Source organism: Sorex araneus, chromosome 6 (genome assembly GCF_027595985.1).
Source record: "Sorex araneus isolate mSorAra2 chromosome 6, mSorAra2.pri, whole genome shotgun sequence".
NCBI classification, from domain to species: Eukaryota; Metazoa; Chordata; class Mammalia; order Eulipotyphla; family Soricidae; genus Sorex; species Sorex araneus.
The window spans coordinates 92511343-92529691 of NC_073307.1; the positions used below are offsets into that span (position 1 = coordinate 92511343).

The 18349-nt window shown below is 47.7% G+C and overlaps 1 protein-coding gene across 16 annotated transcripts in view; it reads right to left on the reverse strand.

The window, feature by feature from the left end:
• The window catches only part of RBFOX2 (RNA binding fox-1 homolog 2), a 280019-nt gene that overhangs the window by 48871 nt on the left and 212799 nt on the right, over nt 1-18349 (reverse strand). For all 16 annotated transcript variants that reach the window (XM_055141043.1, XM_055141045.1, XM_055141042.1 and 13 more), the window contains one exon: nt 13393-13617. In XM_055141043.1, the coding sequence (XP_054997018.1) occupies nt 13393-13617 (225 nt within the window). The remainder of the gene's footprint in view (nt 1-13392; nt 13618-18349) is intronic.

Below are 18349 nucleotides of genomic sequence, written 5' to 3' on the forward strand. Positions count from 1 at the left end.
GAAATTAAAAAAAAAACCCAAACCTGTGAGGAAAGGCTTTAAGGAACCCAAACTCAACTACCATCCAGCACACACATGCTAGAATTATACAGTTACAGTGGGAGAGTGTGTGCAGGTGTGAAATCTTTTTTTGGTTAATACCCCAGGCCTGAGTGCATTAAACTTTCATTTTCAGGAGATGCTCGTAGTTGTTATACCCAGAATTATTATTATTATTATTATTATTTTGCCTTTATGGGTCACACCCGGTGATGCACAGGGGTCCCTCCTGGCTCTGCACTCAGGAATTAGCCCTGGCAGTGCTCAGGGGACCCTATGGGATGCTGGGAATCGAACCCGGGTCGGCCGCCTGCAAGGCAAATGCCCTCCCAGCTCTGCTATTGCTCCAGCCCCCCAGAATTACTTTTTTGATAACTCTAACAGTTGTGATACATTAAAGACATTCAAAGAGATTCAAAGACATTCAATTATTTTGATGTATTCACCTGGCCAGTTAAAAGGGAAAAAAAGCTTTTGTTATCCTCTATGAAGTAATGCCAAACTGGGTGGCCCACTGAGAGAGACTGGGTTCTTTACAGATTCTTCTGGGTGACAGAGTGGACACTTCCCCCTTGGCCTAATGTCCAGCTAAAAGAAACGGAATTAGATAGCAACCATCCTGAAACAAAGCATGAGGCTTCCGAATCAAAAGGACGAGCAGGACGGAATTCTGCACGGGTCCCAGCTTTCCAGCTGTCCGTCCCAGTGGCGGAACTTTGATCTCATTTGCATTCAGGCTTGGCAGGTGGCTTACAACGTGCGATGGTTCACGTGACAGAAAAATAGCGGGAAAGCAAAAGCCACGAAGCAGCGGTCTGTGAGAGGTGTCGGGGGTTTCCACCCCTGCTCTAACTAAGCACAACCCAGAGGAAACAACCTTAATTCGAAGATGGGAGTCGCTGAGTTAGGAAAACGGCACTGTGGTCATCATCGTGGTCATCATCGAAGTGCTCAGCGACATGCAAGATGCAGGACATCCAGGGCCGCCCGTGCGCACTCACGCGTCTCCCGGCCCGGCCTACACCAAGCAGCAGGTCAGGTCTGCTCTGAGCGGTTCCGCCCCGACGCTGACTTAAGGACGGGGACCGGGGAATCGGAAGTACTGGAATCGGGGGCCGCGGGTGCTTCTTTCTGGCTCCTGAAAGTCTTTCTCTGCCCCAGACACAGCTGACAAAGTTAAGATGTCTGAGTAGCTGATTTTCTGGCCTTCCGGTGAGCACGGATGTTATCCGAAAGTCCGAGACCATCTTTTCTGCTGGGCGGTGGGGGGAGGGGGGTGCGGGGGAGGGGGGAGGCACAGTCGGGGGGCACAGTCGGTGGTGCTCAGGAGCTATTCCTGGCTCTGCTCAGGGGTGCGGTGCTAGGGGGTCAAATCCGGGTCACGGCCAAAGCAGCCGCATGCAGGGCAAGCGCCTTACCTCCTATTCTACATCTCCGGCCCCCCAAGTCTGAAGTCTTTAAGAGATCTGACAAATGGAAAAAGTGAACTATCATTTCGCACATCCTCAGACCTTTGACGGAACAAACACTTTTACATTTTAAGCTTAATATACAGATACAAATGCACAAGCCACTGAACAGCGTTTTGTTTTTTTTTTTCTCCTTTTTTGGGTCACACTCGGCGATGCTCAGGGGTTATTCCTGACTCTTCACTCAGGAATCACTCCTGGCAGTGCTCAGGAGACCAAATGAGGTGCCGGGGATTGAACCGAGTGCAAGGCAAACACCCTCCCCGCTGTGCCATCACTCGGGCCCCTGAACAGCTTTTTCACAAAGGAAATATCCCCATAACCTCAACGTAGATCAAGAACTGAACCCCAGAAGCACCCCCAGGCTCTGTGCTGGCCTTTCACCCCTTCCTGCCGAAGGGTCACTGCTACCCTAACTTCCAAAGCCAGATAAGCTTTACTGGTTTTGAACTTTTTTTTTAAAAAGGGAGGAAGGGGGGCTGGAGTGATAGCACAGCAGGTAGGGTGTTTGCCTTGCACTCGGCCGACCTGGGTTCAAGTCCCAGCATCCCATATGGTCCCCTGAGCACCGTCAGGGGTGACTGCTGAGTGCATGAGCCAGGAGTGACCCCTGTGCATTGCTGGGTGTGACCCAAAAAGCAAAAAAAAAAAAAAAAAAAAAAAGGGAGGAAGGTTCACATGTACTCTTCTGTGTCTAGTTTCCTCTCACATTACATTTATGGAATAGAGTCACACATCGCTGTCATTTGCTCCCCCCTCTTCCATTTCATAAACAGAATTTCATAACCAATATAGAATAACATTTCCAAGAATATTCCTGTTGCCCATCTTTTGGTCGATATACATCCAGGGAGTGACCAGCCTTCCGAGACACTCATTTTCCGGAGCAGTTAATTAAGTTAGTTGCCCAAGATCAGAGATGCTGTGGAAGAGTAGGAACGGAAGACGTTCGCAACCCAACTGCAGGCGCTAAACTGCCTCCTCTTAGTACTGCACCCAGGGGGGCCCTGCTCCCGCTGGGACACAGTATCACGTGTGGTCCACTCTCTCTGACAGGGCTCTCACTGCAGGAGATAGCAACTGGCTGGGAGACAGAGAGAGCGAGATAAGGTACCACATACTCTCCTCTAAGCACTGCGGCTGCTAAATAAGGACTTTGAGACCCAACAATCACTGCCCGGGGGGATGGGTCAATGGATGATCTCGCCAGGCCAGTAAGACACAGAGAAACTTACTCTTTTCAATGCCAACAACCACCTTCTAACCTGGGTATGTCTCTATTTCTGAAGGAAGAGAAGCTTTCAGGCAAGAAAACCAGGAAAGACACAATGCAGATTCCTGTACACTGTGTGGGGGGGAGGGGGAAGGAAATACACCCGCAATAAAATAAGACCGTATTTCTTGGTTGGCATTAAGCTGACCTCAATCTAGACTAATAACGGTGGAGAGAGAGAACGTTAGTCAGGGTGTTTGGGCTCCAGGGCTGCTCACAGTGTTATGCCGTACGGTCCAGAATTTTTTTTCTTTTTTGGGTCACACCCAGCGATGCTCAGGGGTTCCTCCTGGCTCTGCACTCAGGAATTACCCTTGGCGGTGCTCAGGGGACCCTATGGGATGCTGGGGATCGAACCCGGGTTGGACGCGTGCAAGGCAAACGCCCTCCCCGCTGTGCTATCACTCCAGCCCCGTATTGTCAAGATTTAAACAGCCGAACAATCAGCCCCGGCAATACTGGTTTCCTTTCTGTTCTCTTGCCAGCTCCAGGGCAACTTTACTGACCCCACAGACCTGTGCCAGGCCGGGCTCTCTTTTCCCTTCTGGGGACAGTTTTTGCCCGACCACACTTGCCGGGCAGGGGGAGAGACGGAAGAGACAGGAGTCTGGGTGCTGAGCGGGAGCGGGGGCGGGGCTGGCAGCGGGAGGGCTCGCTGCCATGGTTAGACCAGGCCCTTGATGTCCCCTTTGCAAACAACTTCACTGGGAGGGAGGGGCATGGGAGGGAGGGACACACTGCTGCCCTTTCGAACTGAGGAGCAAACCACATGTTCGAGTGAGCCTCAAACCCTCCTTCGAGAAAAAAGAGGCTAAAATTAAAAACATATATATTTAGAAACTTTTGTAATTACCGTAATAATTAAAATTCTTTGAATTGGGAAAGGAGTAAAAGTTTTTTGAGTTCCGATGGAGCAGTGAAAGTCTTTTTTTTTTTTTCGGGTCACACCCAGCAGTGCACAGGGGTTCCTCCTGGCTCTACACTCAGGAATTACTCCTGGCGGTGCTGGGGGACCATATGGGATGCTGGGAATCGAACCCGGGTCGGCCGCGTGCAAGGCAAATGCCCTACCCGCTATGCTATCACTCCAGCCCCATCAGTGAAAGTCTTTTAAACTACACAGAGTGAACGAATGATCGTGTGGGGGCGGGAAGAGAAGTGTGGGTAAGGTGAGGCGAATCCTTCCTTCCCAAGTCCCCGTCAGAAGACCTCATGCGTCCAAACACACGTATGTACCTGAGCTGGAATACGAAGGGGGTTTCCCAACTAACTCAGGACGAGTATTTTGACTTATAAGCTATTTTCTTCAAAATATATTTCTCCTGGAAACAGTCCAGCAGGTGAGGCACTCGCCCCGCAGGCGACCAGCCAATATTCAGTCTCTGACATCCCGCAGGTCCCCGGAGCCACCACAGCAGGGTGACCCCTGAGAACAGAGTCAGGACTAAGTCTCAAGCACCGCGGGGTGAGGCCCCCAAACTAAACCAAAGGCATTTCCTCTGTGTCCAGGAATACTTAAAGTTACTATTTTTTTTTTTTTTTTACTTCTGTGGGGTGAAAGGGGAAGAAAGGGAAAAAGAGAAAACAATTCAGAACTACAGGGACAAGGGCGTGGCTGGAGAAATGATTCAAACGTGTGTCTGGATATGGAAGTCCAGATTAAAATAAGTAGGAGGGGCTGTAGCATTAGCACAGTCGGGAGGGCGTTTGCCCTGCACATGGCTGACCCGGGTTCGATTCCCAGCATCCCATAGGGTCCCCAGAGCACCAACAGGAGTGATTCCTGAGTGCAGAGCCAGGAGTAACCCCTGTGCATCGCCGGGTGTGACCCAAAAAGAAAAAAAAAAGAAAAACATAGGGGCTCAGAGATAGCTCAAATGGCTACAGGCATCTACGCACTCTAGATCCTGAGTGTGACCCCTAGCACCACCAGAACCCTGAATACTCTGGGGGGCCCTGCTGGCCCTAGCACCAAAGGGTCCGAGCCGTCTCACACTGACAGGCAGGCAGCGAACCGTCAGGCTAATACTGGACCGTAAGTTGCTGTGACCAGCCCCTGGGGCTTCTGAGCACTGTGAAGGCACCCTGACCCCCCCCCTCCAGAAATAGGGAAAAATATTTTAGGGTGCCAGATTCTAAGGGATGGAGCAATAATAGCACAGCGGGTAGGGCGTTTGCTTTGCACGCGGCCGACCCGGGTTTGATTCTTCTGTCCCTCTCGGAGGGCCCGGCAAGCTACCGAGAGCATCCCACCCGCATGGCAGAGCCTGGCAAGCTCCCCGTGGCGTATTTGATATGCCTAAAACAGTAACAACAAGTCTCACCATGGAGACGTTACTGGTGCCCACTCGAGCAAATCAATGAACAACGGGACGACGGTGCTACAGTGCCAGATTCTAAATTCTACAGGATAGCAAAACAAAGAATAATCAGGCAGCTTAATTTATACCAGTAGAATTATACGCAAATACTTGCATTTGTAAGTTGAATCACTTAGAAGTCAGAAATGGACTGAAAAGTCGATTTCAAATTATTGGCACGAAGTAAAAACTCCTCTTATCTAATCTGATTGTCCTCTCTCCCCAAACCGGAAACCAGCCAACGTGTGAATCTCGTCAGAGACCCACCACAAAGCTCTACCCGCTGCCACACTTCTGGGCAGACCTGAGTCTGAACGACAGAAGTGCCAATGATCCCGAGAGAAAAGCGGCACATTCAGTTTTGAATTTCAAGGCGAAACTTTTCCAAACATTATGGGTATTTTTATTTGTCGCTCAAGCAGAACTTCAGTGTGGATCAATTATCAAGTCGTTGGCTTTGAAACTGGGCAACTTGGTAACAAAGACTTGACACAGGTTTGAGTCAAGAAACGGAATCGGGCCCAAGACGCAGGCACTGCTCATGCTAAGTGCATGGGCAAACACACACTGAGCCGATTTTCTAGGCACCGATCTCCCAGAGAAGGCGGGCCTACGCCAACCCGTCAGAACTCTGCTACTCAGCTCACATTCCGAGACGTGAGCTAAGCTTGCCTTGACTCCATTTTATAAGGAAAACAACCTGACTTGAATCGATCAATAGATGCCCAGGATAACTTCCTTGTGTGTGATTTCTAAACCTGTAAAATCTCTTACCCTGTAGCCCTTTGCCGGTTCCTTTTTCATTCGCTCGATGGGATGCGACCTGAATGATGCGTCACTACATAAAGTCAGTAACGGGGCCGGAGAGGTGGTGCAGTGAGCAGGGCAGCTTGTGCTGCACGCAGCCAACCTGAGTTGGATCCCTGCGTGCGGAGCCAGGAGCTGAGTACTGCTAGGTACTCAAAAAGGTAACATCGCCCTAACATGAAAGAACGTTTTTCTAGAGGCTGGAGCGATAGCACAGCGGGGAGGGCGTTTGCCTTGCACGCGGCCAACCCGGGTTCGATTCCCAGCATCCCATATGGTCCCCTGAGCACCGCCAGGGGTAATTCCTGAGTGCAGAGCCAGGAGTAACCCCTGTGCAGAGCCAGGTGTGACTTAAAAAACAAAAACAAAAAACAAAAAAAAGAATGTTTTTCTAGAAAAGTCAATCTCGGGAGACAGGGCGAGTGCTAGGGCATACACACGGCACGCCCGAGGCCTCGAGCTTCTTCCCTCCGCCCTAGAAGCCCAGCAGGAGCGCACCTGAAAATGAAAGGGGGGAAAAGCTGGTCTACACCACAGGGAGGATGCTGAGGAGAGAGACGACCTGCGGCTGCAGCTCTTTGCCGAGTGCTCCAAGGCCCCCAGAAGGAAGACTGCAAAATCTACAGCAAATCGAGTCACTCACGTAGACCCTCAAATCTGCTTTCCACAACTGTTCAAACACTTCCAGTGACGTCACTGACAGTAGCTTACGAATCAAGCATATGCTTTACTGCCTTTACTAGCATTTCCCCCCCCCCCCATTTTAAAAAAAGGGCCGAAGGGCCTCAGCAAGGCTCCTGCATCCCACTGGACTCAAATCTGGAGCAGGAGGCCGAGTCTCTCCCTCCTGGCGAGGTCCCAGCACCTTCCAAGTCCGACCCATGCCAGAGAAATGGGCCCAGGTCACAGCTCCTGTGCAAGGCCACATATGCCACAGATCTACTGAGCCAATCACACGCTGTCAGTCAGTCTTCCTGTCATTTGAAGGCCAGCAGGAAAGAAAGAGAGCAGCCTGACCTAATCCCTCAGCGTCTTCCAGGGGGGTCTAACTACAAAGATACCCTCAGCACAGCAAGGACACCAGAAAACCAATGAGGAAAACACGTAGAAGCCCTCAAATCACTGAAGATATCTATCTATCTATCTATCTATCTATCTATCTATCTATCTATCTATCTATCTATCTATCTATCTAACGCATGTGTGTGTATGTATGTATATTTTTTTCTTTTTGGGTCACACCCAGCGATGCTCAGGGCTTACTTCTAGCTCTGCACTCAGGCTGCTTCTAGTGGTGCTTGGGAGACCATCTGGGATGCCGGGGGTTGAACCTGGGTAGGCTGCGTGCAAGGCAGATACCCTACCCACCGTGCTATTGCTCTGGCCCCACACTGAAGATATTAGCAGTAAAGTCAGGTAGAGTCCTTAGTGATAACATGTTAGGGATATTCAAAGAGCTTAAATAAATGATGGCATAGGTATTTAGAAAGCACAAGAAAGGATGAGAGTCAAAATAAAATAAAAAAACAACCTATTACAATTGGAAATGACAGAAATGAAGAACCTGGCAAGTGACACAGAAATCTCAGTAGAAGCGCTGAGCAGCAAAGCTGTTCAGTGAGAGATCAAAGAGCTCCAAGATGAGAAGGAGAAAACCACCAGGAAACAGCAAAAGGTAGAAAATAGTCTGAAAAGACACGAACAGCAGATCAGAGAATTATGGGATGAATTCAAGAGAAAAAAGATATAAAAATCAACGGAGTCCATGAAGCACAGTTAAGTCATCAATAAGAATTTCCCAGAGTTGAGGAATACGGGCACGGAGATCCAACAGGTCTCATGGGTCCCAGTGAAAATAGACCCAACTAGGAAAACCCCAAGACACATTATACTCAAAACGACAAAATCCAAAGATAGAGACAGAATACTGAGAGCATCGAGATCAAAAAGGGAACTTTTTTTTTTTTATATACAAAGGAGATCCCATAAGATGGACAGCAGATACAGCAAATGAGATTCTACGAGTCAGAAGAGAATGGAAGGATCTAGTACAAAAACTCCATGAAACAAGCACCTCCCCAAGAATATGATACCTAGTTAAGAGTATCACTCAGACTTGATGGAACAATACAGAGCTTCACAGACCGGCAACGACTTAGGGAATCCACAGCCTTGAAGTCAGTGTTGCAGAAGCATTAAAAGAGCTTCTTTCTCTGAAGGACAGGACAAGCTTTCCAACACGTGGCACTGAGTACGGCACTCACCAACGCGTATGGTTTCCCTCTAGCAGACCGAGACGGGGATGTGTACTCCTTGCTGAGATTTTATAAATTTTCCAATACTGAATTAACATCTTATTTCTATCGGTTAAAAAAATCACTTAGCAATCGATCATCACAAATGGACTTTTATTAACTTATTTTCGGATGTTCCCATTTGTAATTCCTGTAAGGATTGTTAGACCAAGTAATATGAGATAAATTTGTTATCTGTCTGCCACAGGGACAGGCTGGGGGGTGGGGTGGGAGGGAGCCTGGGGACTTTGGTGGAGGAAGAGGACACGGGCCATGGACGGGTGCTGGAGCACTGTCTGCCTGCCTGAAACATCTCCGTAACAGACAAGTCTGCACATCGTGGAGTCTTCATAAAAATCAAAACCTGGGGGCTGGAGCAATAGCACGGCAAGTAGGGCGTTTGCCTTGCACGCGGCCGACCCGGGTTCGATTCCCAGTATCCCATATGGTCCCCTGAGCACCGCCAGGAGTAATTCCTGAGTGCAGAGCCAGGAGTAACCCCTGGGCATCGCCGGGTGTGATCCAAAAAGCAAAAAAAAAAAAAAATCAAAACCCGGCAGTTGCCTAACACCCACTCCATAGCAATGGAAGCAGGGGGAAGTCAAGGACTAGATCCGGCCCTCAGGAAAGTCAAATTCTGCAGACAGGCAGAAGAGGTATGCAGCCGTAAACGGCATCATCGCTAAGGATGATTTTCCAAGGCTTGTCTACTTCAAATGCTCTGGTTATTTATGCCTGCTGGCATTTGGGGAACTATCTGAGCTTCTAGGTCTGAGGCCCTTTCTTCTCCGCAGGCGGGCTCAGAGGGGGGGAAACACCCTCACTGCTCTCTCTTTTGCTAATGCGCAGCATGGAACCAACTGATTGTCAAAACAAGTTTTCATCTTGAAAGCATGGGGATCTTCTAGGCCAATGTTAAAAACAACTTCTAAAATACATTTTAGAAATGGCAAAAAAAAAAAAAATCCAGAAAGCACGGTTCTTTCAGATTCCGGTATAAGAAGTCCTATCTCTGTTTTCAGTAAGACGGAACAATTCACCAGAAATGAGATGTATATGAAAGTGTACAGCTGCAGCTCCAAGAATGAAAATCCCAAATAACATCAATTAGGATAATTGGCTAAAAAGGGTTATTAAAGGCAATTACTGTAGAGGAGTATTAAAGAAGCACTTCCCGGAGCAGGTCTGATTTATTTTCACTATTCTCTTGTCAGGCAGGCATCATGAACATCACTTGATGGGCGAGGAAACGAAAACTTGGGTGGTAAAATCATTTACTCAAAATACAATTACAGCAATAAGGTTGTTCTTTCTTTCTTTCTTTCTTTTTTGGCTTTAAGTCACAAACAGCAGTGCTCAGGGCTTACTCCTGGTGGGTCTTGGGGACCATGTACGGTCTTGGGGACCATTGAACCAAGGTCAGCCAGGTGCAAGGCAAGCACCTTACCCACTGTGCTATTGCCCTGGACCCAGGAAAACAAATTTTTTTTTTTTTTGCTTTTTGGGTCACATCCGGCGGTGTACAAGGGTTCCTCCTGGCTCTGCACTCAGGAATTACTCCTGGCGGTGCTCAGGGGACCACATGGGATGCTGGGATTCGAACCCAGGTCGGCCCCACGTGCAAGGCAAACACCCTCCCCGCTGTGCTATCGCTCCAGCCCCAAAACTTAATTTTTGACGCTGTCCTATTTATTATACTCCTCCAACCAGCTGGCAAGTCCTGTATGTTCTACCATCGCAATTCTCAGTTCATTCCCTCCCTTACGCCTCGAAACCAGAACTTCACCAGGAACCCCAAACAGAAGACTCTTTCCTACCATTCTCCTTGCCTCTCCTCTAGTTCAGGTTATAAAAAAAAAATTTTTTTTTCCGGGGGAGGGGGGTGAGTCATACACTGCAGGGCTGATGCCTGGCTCTGTGCTCAAGGCTCACATCTGGTGGGACTTGGTGGGGCATTACGGGTGTCAGAGATCGAACCCTTGGCTGAGTGCAAGGCGAGAGCCAGGCCTGCTGTACGATTTCCCCAGCCCCTAAAACATGTCTAGACGGTATTTCTGTGCACGAGATGCTGGGGTGGACGGAGCGCGGGGTGGTACTCGGGTGAGGCGAGCACTTGCCCCCGGAGCCAGGGCCCTGGCCTATCTCATTCCCACGCTTCTCCATTCTTCTTGGGCAACTGACAGATGAGCCTTTCTGAACGGGAGCGCGACTTGCTCACTTCTACTTCCCTGCTCAAAAACCATCAGTGAAGTCACTTCTCTGCCAGGCGGACAAACGCTTCCCCCAATCCAGCAACCCCCCCCCCGCCCGCCTTAAACTAGTCTCCAGCCCACACCCGACTTTATTCAAAGGAAAATCCGTGTCTGATCCAAAGACGTGTTGCTCGGCGCATATGCTGCCTGAGCCCAGGTGCTGCTTGTGCCCACATGGCTGAGCACATGTGGTGCCCAAGCACATACGTCGCCCGCATCCCCCCCCTTGAGATGTGGACTTTCATGCTTTCGTGTCCAGTGCTAGGATGTGTGTAGAGCTTCCTCCACCCTTGGAGAAGCCCGTGTTCTCTCTTGAGCACGTTACTCCTACTGTTTCTTCTTTTCCACTTATCCCTTCCTCCATCCCTCAGAAACCTCTGAATAAAATCTATTTACTTAAAAAAAAAAAAAAAAAACAAGGGGCTGGAGCATAGCATAGCAGGTAGGGCGTTTTCCTTGCACGTGGCCGACCCGGGTTCTAATCCCAGCATCCCATATGGTCCCCAGAGCACTGCCAGGGGTAATTCCTGAGTGAAGAGCCAGGAGTAACCCCTGTGCATCACCGGGTGTGACCCAAAAACCAAAAACAAACAAACAAAGACGTGTTGCTCATGCCCTTCTCTCCAACTCTCAGAATGACTGTGACTCTTCCTCTTACCCATCTCTGCATGCTTGAGATCCAACACCTTCTTGGTGACAGTCAGCTATTTACCTAAGGCTAGTTTAGGTAAAGCCATTCTTTTAAAGCAATAAAGCTGCTTATTGCTTAAACAAACAGACAAACAAACAAGCACAACTTCTAGGAAACGTTTACCAAGTGCCAGGTACTGTGCTGTCTCAGAGAATGTGAAGATGATCAACAACAACAAAACCTTTTTCTTTGCAAGCTTAAAATGAAGAGAAAACTTGAGTGACACCAAGAATCGTATGTAGCTGACACAGAGGTGGCCAGCGTAGGAGTCTCAAGGAAGGACATGTCATTTGGCTTTGCCTGACAAGGGCAGGCTCAAGTCCTCCCAGGGTAAATGGCAAACGGACAGAGTAGGGAAAAAACCACAAGCGCGTCTGCTAAGAGGACCAATGAACGCACAATCTCCCATGGTTGAGTTGGATGGGGGTGGGGAGTCAGGAGTACAGGCTTAGAACGGGACAGCAACAGCAACAAAAACGAGTAAGTGAATGGGAAGAGCCAATCTGAAGAAAATAGATCGGAGAAAAATGAACAGAATTTCAGAACCCTTTTAGACTTAGCTTCTAAACAGACCAACAAAAACGAGAGTCCGAGCCTGCTGGGAGAAAATCAAGTGCCCCATCATACTTGCAATGAAAGCCCCACGAAGAGAGGACAAGGGGGAAAGAATCAATATTTGGGGGGAGGAGGGAGGAAGTGTTCAAAAGATTTCTAAATCTGATGAAAACATTAATGGTTGATCCCATTAACTCGGGCTAGGATAAAAACAAGAGATCACAAGAGATCCACCCTACGGTGTCAAACATTGACAAAACATCTCGAAAGATTGACAAAACATCTCGAAAGCCGCCAGAGAAAAACAACTCAATGCTTACAAGAAAACAACGATTCAGTTAACAGCAGATTTCATACCAGAATCAGCTCATTCTCAGCAGGCGTTGGAGGGCAAGAATATGGCAGATGTACAGTGCTGGGCCCTGAGCTAAAATTGTCAAGGAAAAATTCTACGGCGAGCAAACCATCCTTCAAAAAGGCCAGAGGCTATATAGGGCAGCATGAAGGCTGTTTGCCTTGCATGTGGCCGACCTGGGTTCAATCTCTGGCGCCCCCCATGATCCCCTGAGGCTGCCAGGAGTGATCCCTCAGTATAGAGGCAGAAGTGTAGAGGCAGAAGTAAAACCCCCGAACAAACAACAACAACAAAATGAAAGCCTTTGCCGCCCCTCTCGGAGAGCCCGGCAAGCTACCAAGAGTATGGAGCCCTCGTGGCAGAGCCTAGCAAGCTACCCATGTGTATTGGATATGCCAAAAGCAGTAACAATAAGTCTCTCAATGAGAGACGTTACTGGTGCCTGCTCGAACAAATCGATGAGCAACGGGATGACAGTGACAGTGACAGTGATGAAAAACACTCCTAGCTAATCAAAACGAGAAAACCAGCTTCAAGCACATCTACTTTATAGGAAATACTGAAAGATACCTTATAGGTTGGAAGCAAGTGACACTGTGAAAGTCCTCAAATGCAGAGGGAAGAGGTACGATATAAAGATCACTGGAAACAAGATAGGTGGACTCAGTATGTAGTTAATAAAGAAGACATGAAAAAAAGGAAAAAAAGAATCCTAGGACCCAGCCTGAGTAATACATTATTTAAAGATTGAACAGAGAAAGACGAACCAAGCAAAAGGACTGGGTAAACGCTTTCCAAGTAGAACGTTTGGGTGCGATCCCGGGCATCACGTGGAAAACAGGCCCTGAGCACTGTGGGCTGTGGTTAAAAAAACCAAAAAAACTCAACAAGAACAAAAGGCAACAGTCACAAAAGACCAAGACAGAACCATAAAGGGCCGAGGGCAAAGTGGAAGTGTTAGGGATGCCAACACACTATGTGAAGGCCGTTGCTGCTGAGAGCCCGAGGGGGGGGGAAGGGAATGGGACTGGACGTCACCACCACGCTGACGGGAGCACCGCGTTACTCTGCCCACTGTGCCCACCGGGCAGACTGTCACCCCCCCACGTGCAGGCCGTGGGCAGCGAGTGAACTTGAACTCCGCACTCTGACTCAGTACCCACAACCCGTAAGTCGAACAGGAACAACACACATGCTTCGCAGAGCAAACGCGAACGCTCGACTGAGGCGGGTCATCGGGATGGAGGTGGAGACCGCGGCCAGGCCCCCCGCCCCCAGCCCGCCCGCGCCCACGTACCGTCAGGGAGCCGTTCTGGGCGCTGGGCGAGTTGCTGCTCTGCTCCCCGTGGGCCTGGGCGCCCCCGTAGAGCGTCAGGTTATGCTCACTGGTCTGGCCCGCGTAGTCCTGCGTGTGGGGCACGCCGTACTCCGGGGGGATGCCGTTCTGCGGCGGCGGCGGAAACGGGATGGCGGTGAAAGGCTGAACCATTGCGTCAGGAGTTGTTGTTGGCTCCTGGTTACCCTGAGTCGGACAGCGAGAGAGAAAGACAGTTAAGGGCCAGACAGGACTTAAACTTACTGCGTCTTTAGCAAATTCCAAAGCTGCAGGAAAAGCTCATTATTGTTTTTTTTTTTTAAACTTATTTTTTAAATTTTGTATTGAATGCCCGTGAGATACACTTACAAAGCTTTCGTGTTTGAGTTTCAGTCATACAATGATCGAACACCCATCCCTCCACCAGTGCACTTTTGCCATCACCAAGTCACCAGTATCCCACCCCTCTGTCTCTATGGCAGACAATCTCCCCCATACTCTCTCTCTCCTTTTGGGCATTACGGTTTGCAATTCAGATACTGAGAATCATCACATCTGGTCCTTAGTCTACTTTCAGCACACATCTCCCATCCCGAGTGATCCCTCCAACCATCACTGACTTAGTGATCCCTTCTCCATCCCAGCTGCCCTCTCCCCCAGCTCAGGAGGCAGGCTTCCAACTGTGGAGCAATCTCCCTGGCCCCTGTCTCTACTGTCCTTGGATGTCAGTCTCATGTGATGTTATTTTATATTCCACAAATGAGTGCAGTCGTTCTATGTTGTCCCTCTCTTTCTGACTCATTTCACTTAGCATGGTACTCTCCATGTTTATCCATTTATAAGCAAATTCCATGATTTCATCTTTCCTAATGACTACATAGTATCTCATTGGCTCACACTATTTTTAAAGGAAGCGTCAACCATCACTACAGTGATTTTGCATCAAATGAAACAGAACAAATCTATGAAGGCTGTGTGAAAAAATGGAGAAGGAAATAATGTGGACTGGAAAGCTTAATATTCGTGAGATACACTCGAGGCCATAAGCAAAATATCAGACGCTTGTATAGAAATTGATAGTTGTTATTAAAATGATATGAAAGGAGCTGGAGCAACAGCACAGCGGGGAGGGCATTTGCCTTGCACGTGGCCGACCCAGATTCGATTCCCAGCATCCCATATGGTCCCCCGAACACTGCCAGGAGTAATTTCTGACTGTAGAGCCAGGAGTGACCCCTGTGCGTTGCCGGGTGTGACTCAAAAAAAAAAAAAAGAAAAAAAAAGAACAAAATCATATGAAAAATGCAAAGAATCTAGGAATAGCCAAAAAGTTCTGAAAAAAAAAAAAAAAAAGAACAAAAATGGAAAAATGAACAGTGCCTGGCAAGAACAGAAGTTAGGTCAAAACACAATTCTTGGGGCATAACACAACAATAATCTATAGTGAAAAAAATGGAAAAAAAAAGGCTTCCTCAAAGTTTAAAACATAAGCTCTTGGATCATCATTATTATCAAATCCTAAAAACAACAACAATAAAAATCGCACCAAAACATATCCTCTTGGAAAGGCACTGCTAACATAATAAAAAGACAAGTCAGAAACTGGGAGACCGTGTTCACAGCACAGACATCTGAGAAAGAAGCCATCTCCAGAATTTACACAAAGCTATTTTAGGTCCTGATAAAAATAAGAAAGCATACTGTTAAGCCGGGCTGATGATTTGAACAGATCCCGCCCCAAGGTGCTATGCCACTGGGCAGGAACTACACAAATGAGGGACTTAATTAGTCACCGGGGACATGGAATAAAAGTCAAATGAAGTACCATTTCATATCCCTTCGAATGACTGAGAAGATCAAAAAGACCCAATACGAACAAAGATATGAAATAAGAATATTCAGGCATTGCTTATCAAAGTGTGTAATAGCAACAGTTTTATTTTACAGCTTTACTTTTTTTTTTAACATAGTTAAGTAAGTTCTATGTTTATTCCAAACAAATAAAAGCATACGTGCACAAAAATAGTTGTACAAGATGTTCAGGAAAGTCTTATTCATGAGAACCCCATGCCAAAAGTGAATGTACTAAACTTCACAGGCGAATGGAGAAATAGACCATAACCTAATCACAAAATGGGATGCTAGTAAGAACACCAAAATAAAATGAAATGCTATGTAGAAAAGGGGGGGGGGCGGTAGAAAGAATAAGCTGGGACTTGCAACACAGATAAATCTTAACACTGTCCTGAATGAAGAGAGGTCATAAACACACAACAACAAACACACATACTGTAGAATTCATCCATAAGGACAGATATGGGGAAAAAAAAAGAAACTAGTCCCACAGAAGTGAGAACGTAGTCTTTGCTTTCTTGGTGATGACAGAAATTTAATATAATAAAAATATATAGAATTATAAAATCAACTATTTAGGAGGGGAATTTGGGCCATACCCATCAGTGCCTGGGGCTGACTCCTGGCAGTGCTCGGGGGACCATTAACAGTGCTGGGGACTGACCTGGCACCAGCCACGGGCAAGGTAAGAGGCTTAGCCCTACCCTATGTCTCCAGTCCCATAAAACTTATTTTTTAAGTAGTAATAAACAGTTATTCAAAGCAGTAACTGTAGGGCATTTGCCTTGCACGAGGTCAACCCGGGTTTGATTCCTCCATCCCTCTCGGAGAGCCCGGCAAGCTACCGAGAGTATCCCGCACGCATGGCAGAGCCTGGCAAGCTCCCCGTGGTGTATTCGATATGCCAAAAACAGTAACAAGTCTCACAATGGAGCCATTATTGGTGCCCAGTCGAGCAAATCGATGAACAATGGGACGATAGTGCTACAGTGCTGTAGCATAATATATAAAGTAAGTTCCGGATAAATAAAAATGTGTTTGCTGTATCTGGACTTATTTAATCCAAAAATATTAATCCTTCCTTCGCCAAAATAGCATGCGTACCTAATGTCGTTTCCAGTCAGAACAAATAGTACCTTGGGAACAAAAGAGAACTACTTTTTCCCAGTATGGTTATTAAAAGCTAGAACGTTTGAAAAAGGACAAACGATGAAGTTAGGTGTATTCTTGCACTGAGTAAGACTTTCCATACATTTTTTTGGAATGTAAGAGCATACAAAGGCAGTTACAGTCACGGAAAATCTGCAAGCACATTCAAGTCTGTATGGAAACAACAAATACAAAGGTGGCATTTCAACTCAGACGAGGGCTGGTGTATCGTAAGGCATTTGTGAAAGCTAGTTGTCCACCACAAGGAAAAGAAAATTCTGGGCTCATACGCCCACTAAAAAACTTCCAGAGGAAGTCAAATTTAAAATATAATATAATAATGACTACCACAAAAACAGGACCCCCCCCCATCCCAAGATTGCAATTGGAATTCCAGAGTATGTCAGCAGATCTGGGCAGAGAGCAGGGGCCGAGGGTTACTTATCGTGCATGGGCTGACCCAGGTTCTATTCCCCTGCACCTTGATCTGAGAGGTGTTCTCTCTCTCTCTCTCCCTCTCTCTCTCTTTCTCCTCTCTCTCTTTTCCCCTCTCCTTTCTCCTCTCTCCCCCTTTTATCTCCCTCTCTCATCTCTTTCTCCTCACACTCCTCTAAAAAAAAATTAAATATGGTAACCAGAAAGATAAACACCAGGCAGATCTGATTGCATACATTATTATGATTATTATTATTGTTATTATTGGGTCACACCTGGCAATGCACAGGGTTTACTCCTGGCTCTGCACTCAGGAATTACTCCTGGCGGTGTTTAAGGGACCCTATGGGATGCCGGAGATTGAACTCAGGTTGGCTGCTTGCAAGGCAAATAGTCCTCTCCACTGTGCTATCGCTCCGGCCCTAAGGAATGTGTCTTAACACCCTGGACCAACTCTCCAGGCCTGGGAGAAAATCTTTTCAGCAGGTTCAGAGACACTGGATTATCACTAGTAGCTAAAACTGAGCTACAGAAACGAATAAACATGAAAAGAGGTGACACAGGTAACTGAAATTCACAGAAGATGAGCGACAAAAGGCCTACACGATGACAACATTCAATCTCACTTGCCTATACCTTACCAGAAAAGTCGTTCTGATCCTATCAAATCAACAAAACAAGCGTTACTGAGGCAAGACTTCCACCCTGCTCCATTCATCATCATCATCATCATCATCATCATCATCATCATCATCATCATCATCATCATCATCATCATCATCATCCCGTTGATCGTTGAATTTCTCTAGCCGTCTCAGTAACGTCTCCATTCGTCCTAGCCCTGAGATTTTAGCAGCCTCTCTTTACTCATCTTTCCCAACAATGCCGCATTGGAGGCTCTTTCAGGGTCAGGGGAATGAGACCCATCATTGTTACTGGTTTTGGCATACGAATATGCCGCGGGGAGCTTGCCAGGCTCTCCCATGTGAAAAGAGCAGCCCCTGTAAGGCAAAGGGTCCAACCCCAGTGGGAACACAGATCCACCACAGGCCGCAGAGGGTGTGAGACTCGAAACCATTCTCCCTTAGCAAGGCTGTACGGTGCAGACGCCACGCGTCCCGAAGGCCTGGCCTGCATTTCTGTCTTTCGGTTGGAAAGGTAAGACAAAACAGGAGCGAGAAAGTTGCTTTTGTAAACTGTTCTTCAGTGATGGAGAAGAAAACCCTTGAAGGGAGCTCCACAAACGAGAGAGATCTGGGTCGCAGAATGAATGCCGTGGTATTTAAATAATCCCTCCGAGGGGGAATTCGACATCCCGCCCTCTCATCACTGTTCACCCACCGGAAGTTCGATAAGGAGACGGAATCTTGGGGCTGGAGCGATAGCACAGTGGGGAGGGTGTTTGCCTTGCACGCGGCCAACCTGAGTTTGAGTCCCAGCATCCCATAGGGTCCCCTGAGCACCGCCAGGGGTAATTTCTGAGTGCAGAGCCAGGAGTAAC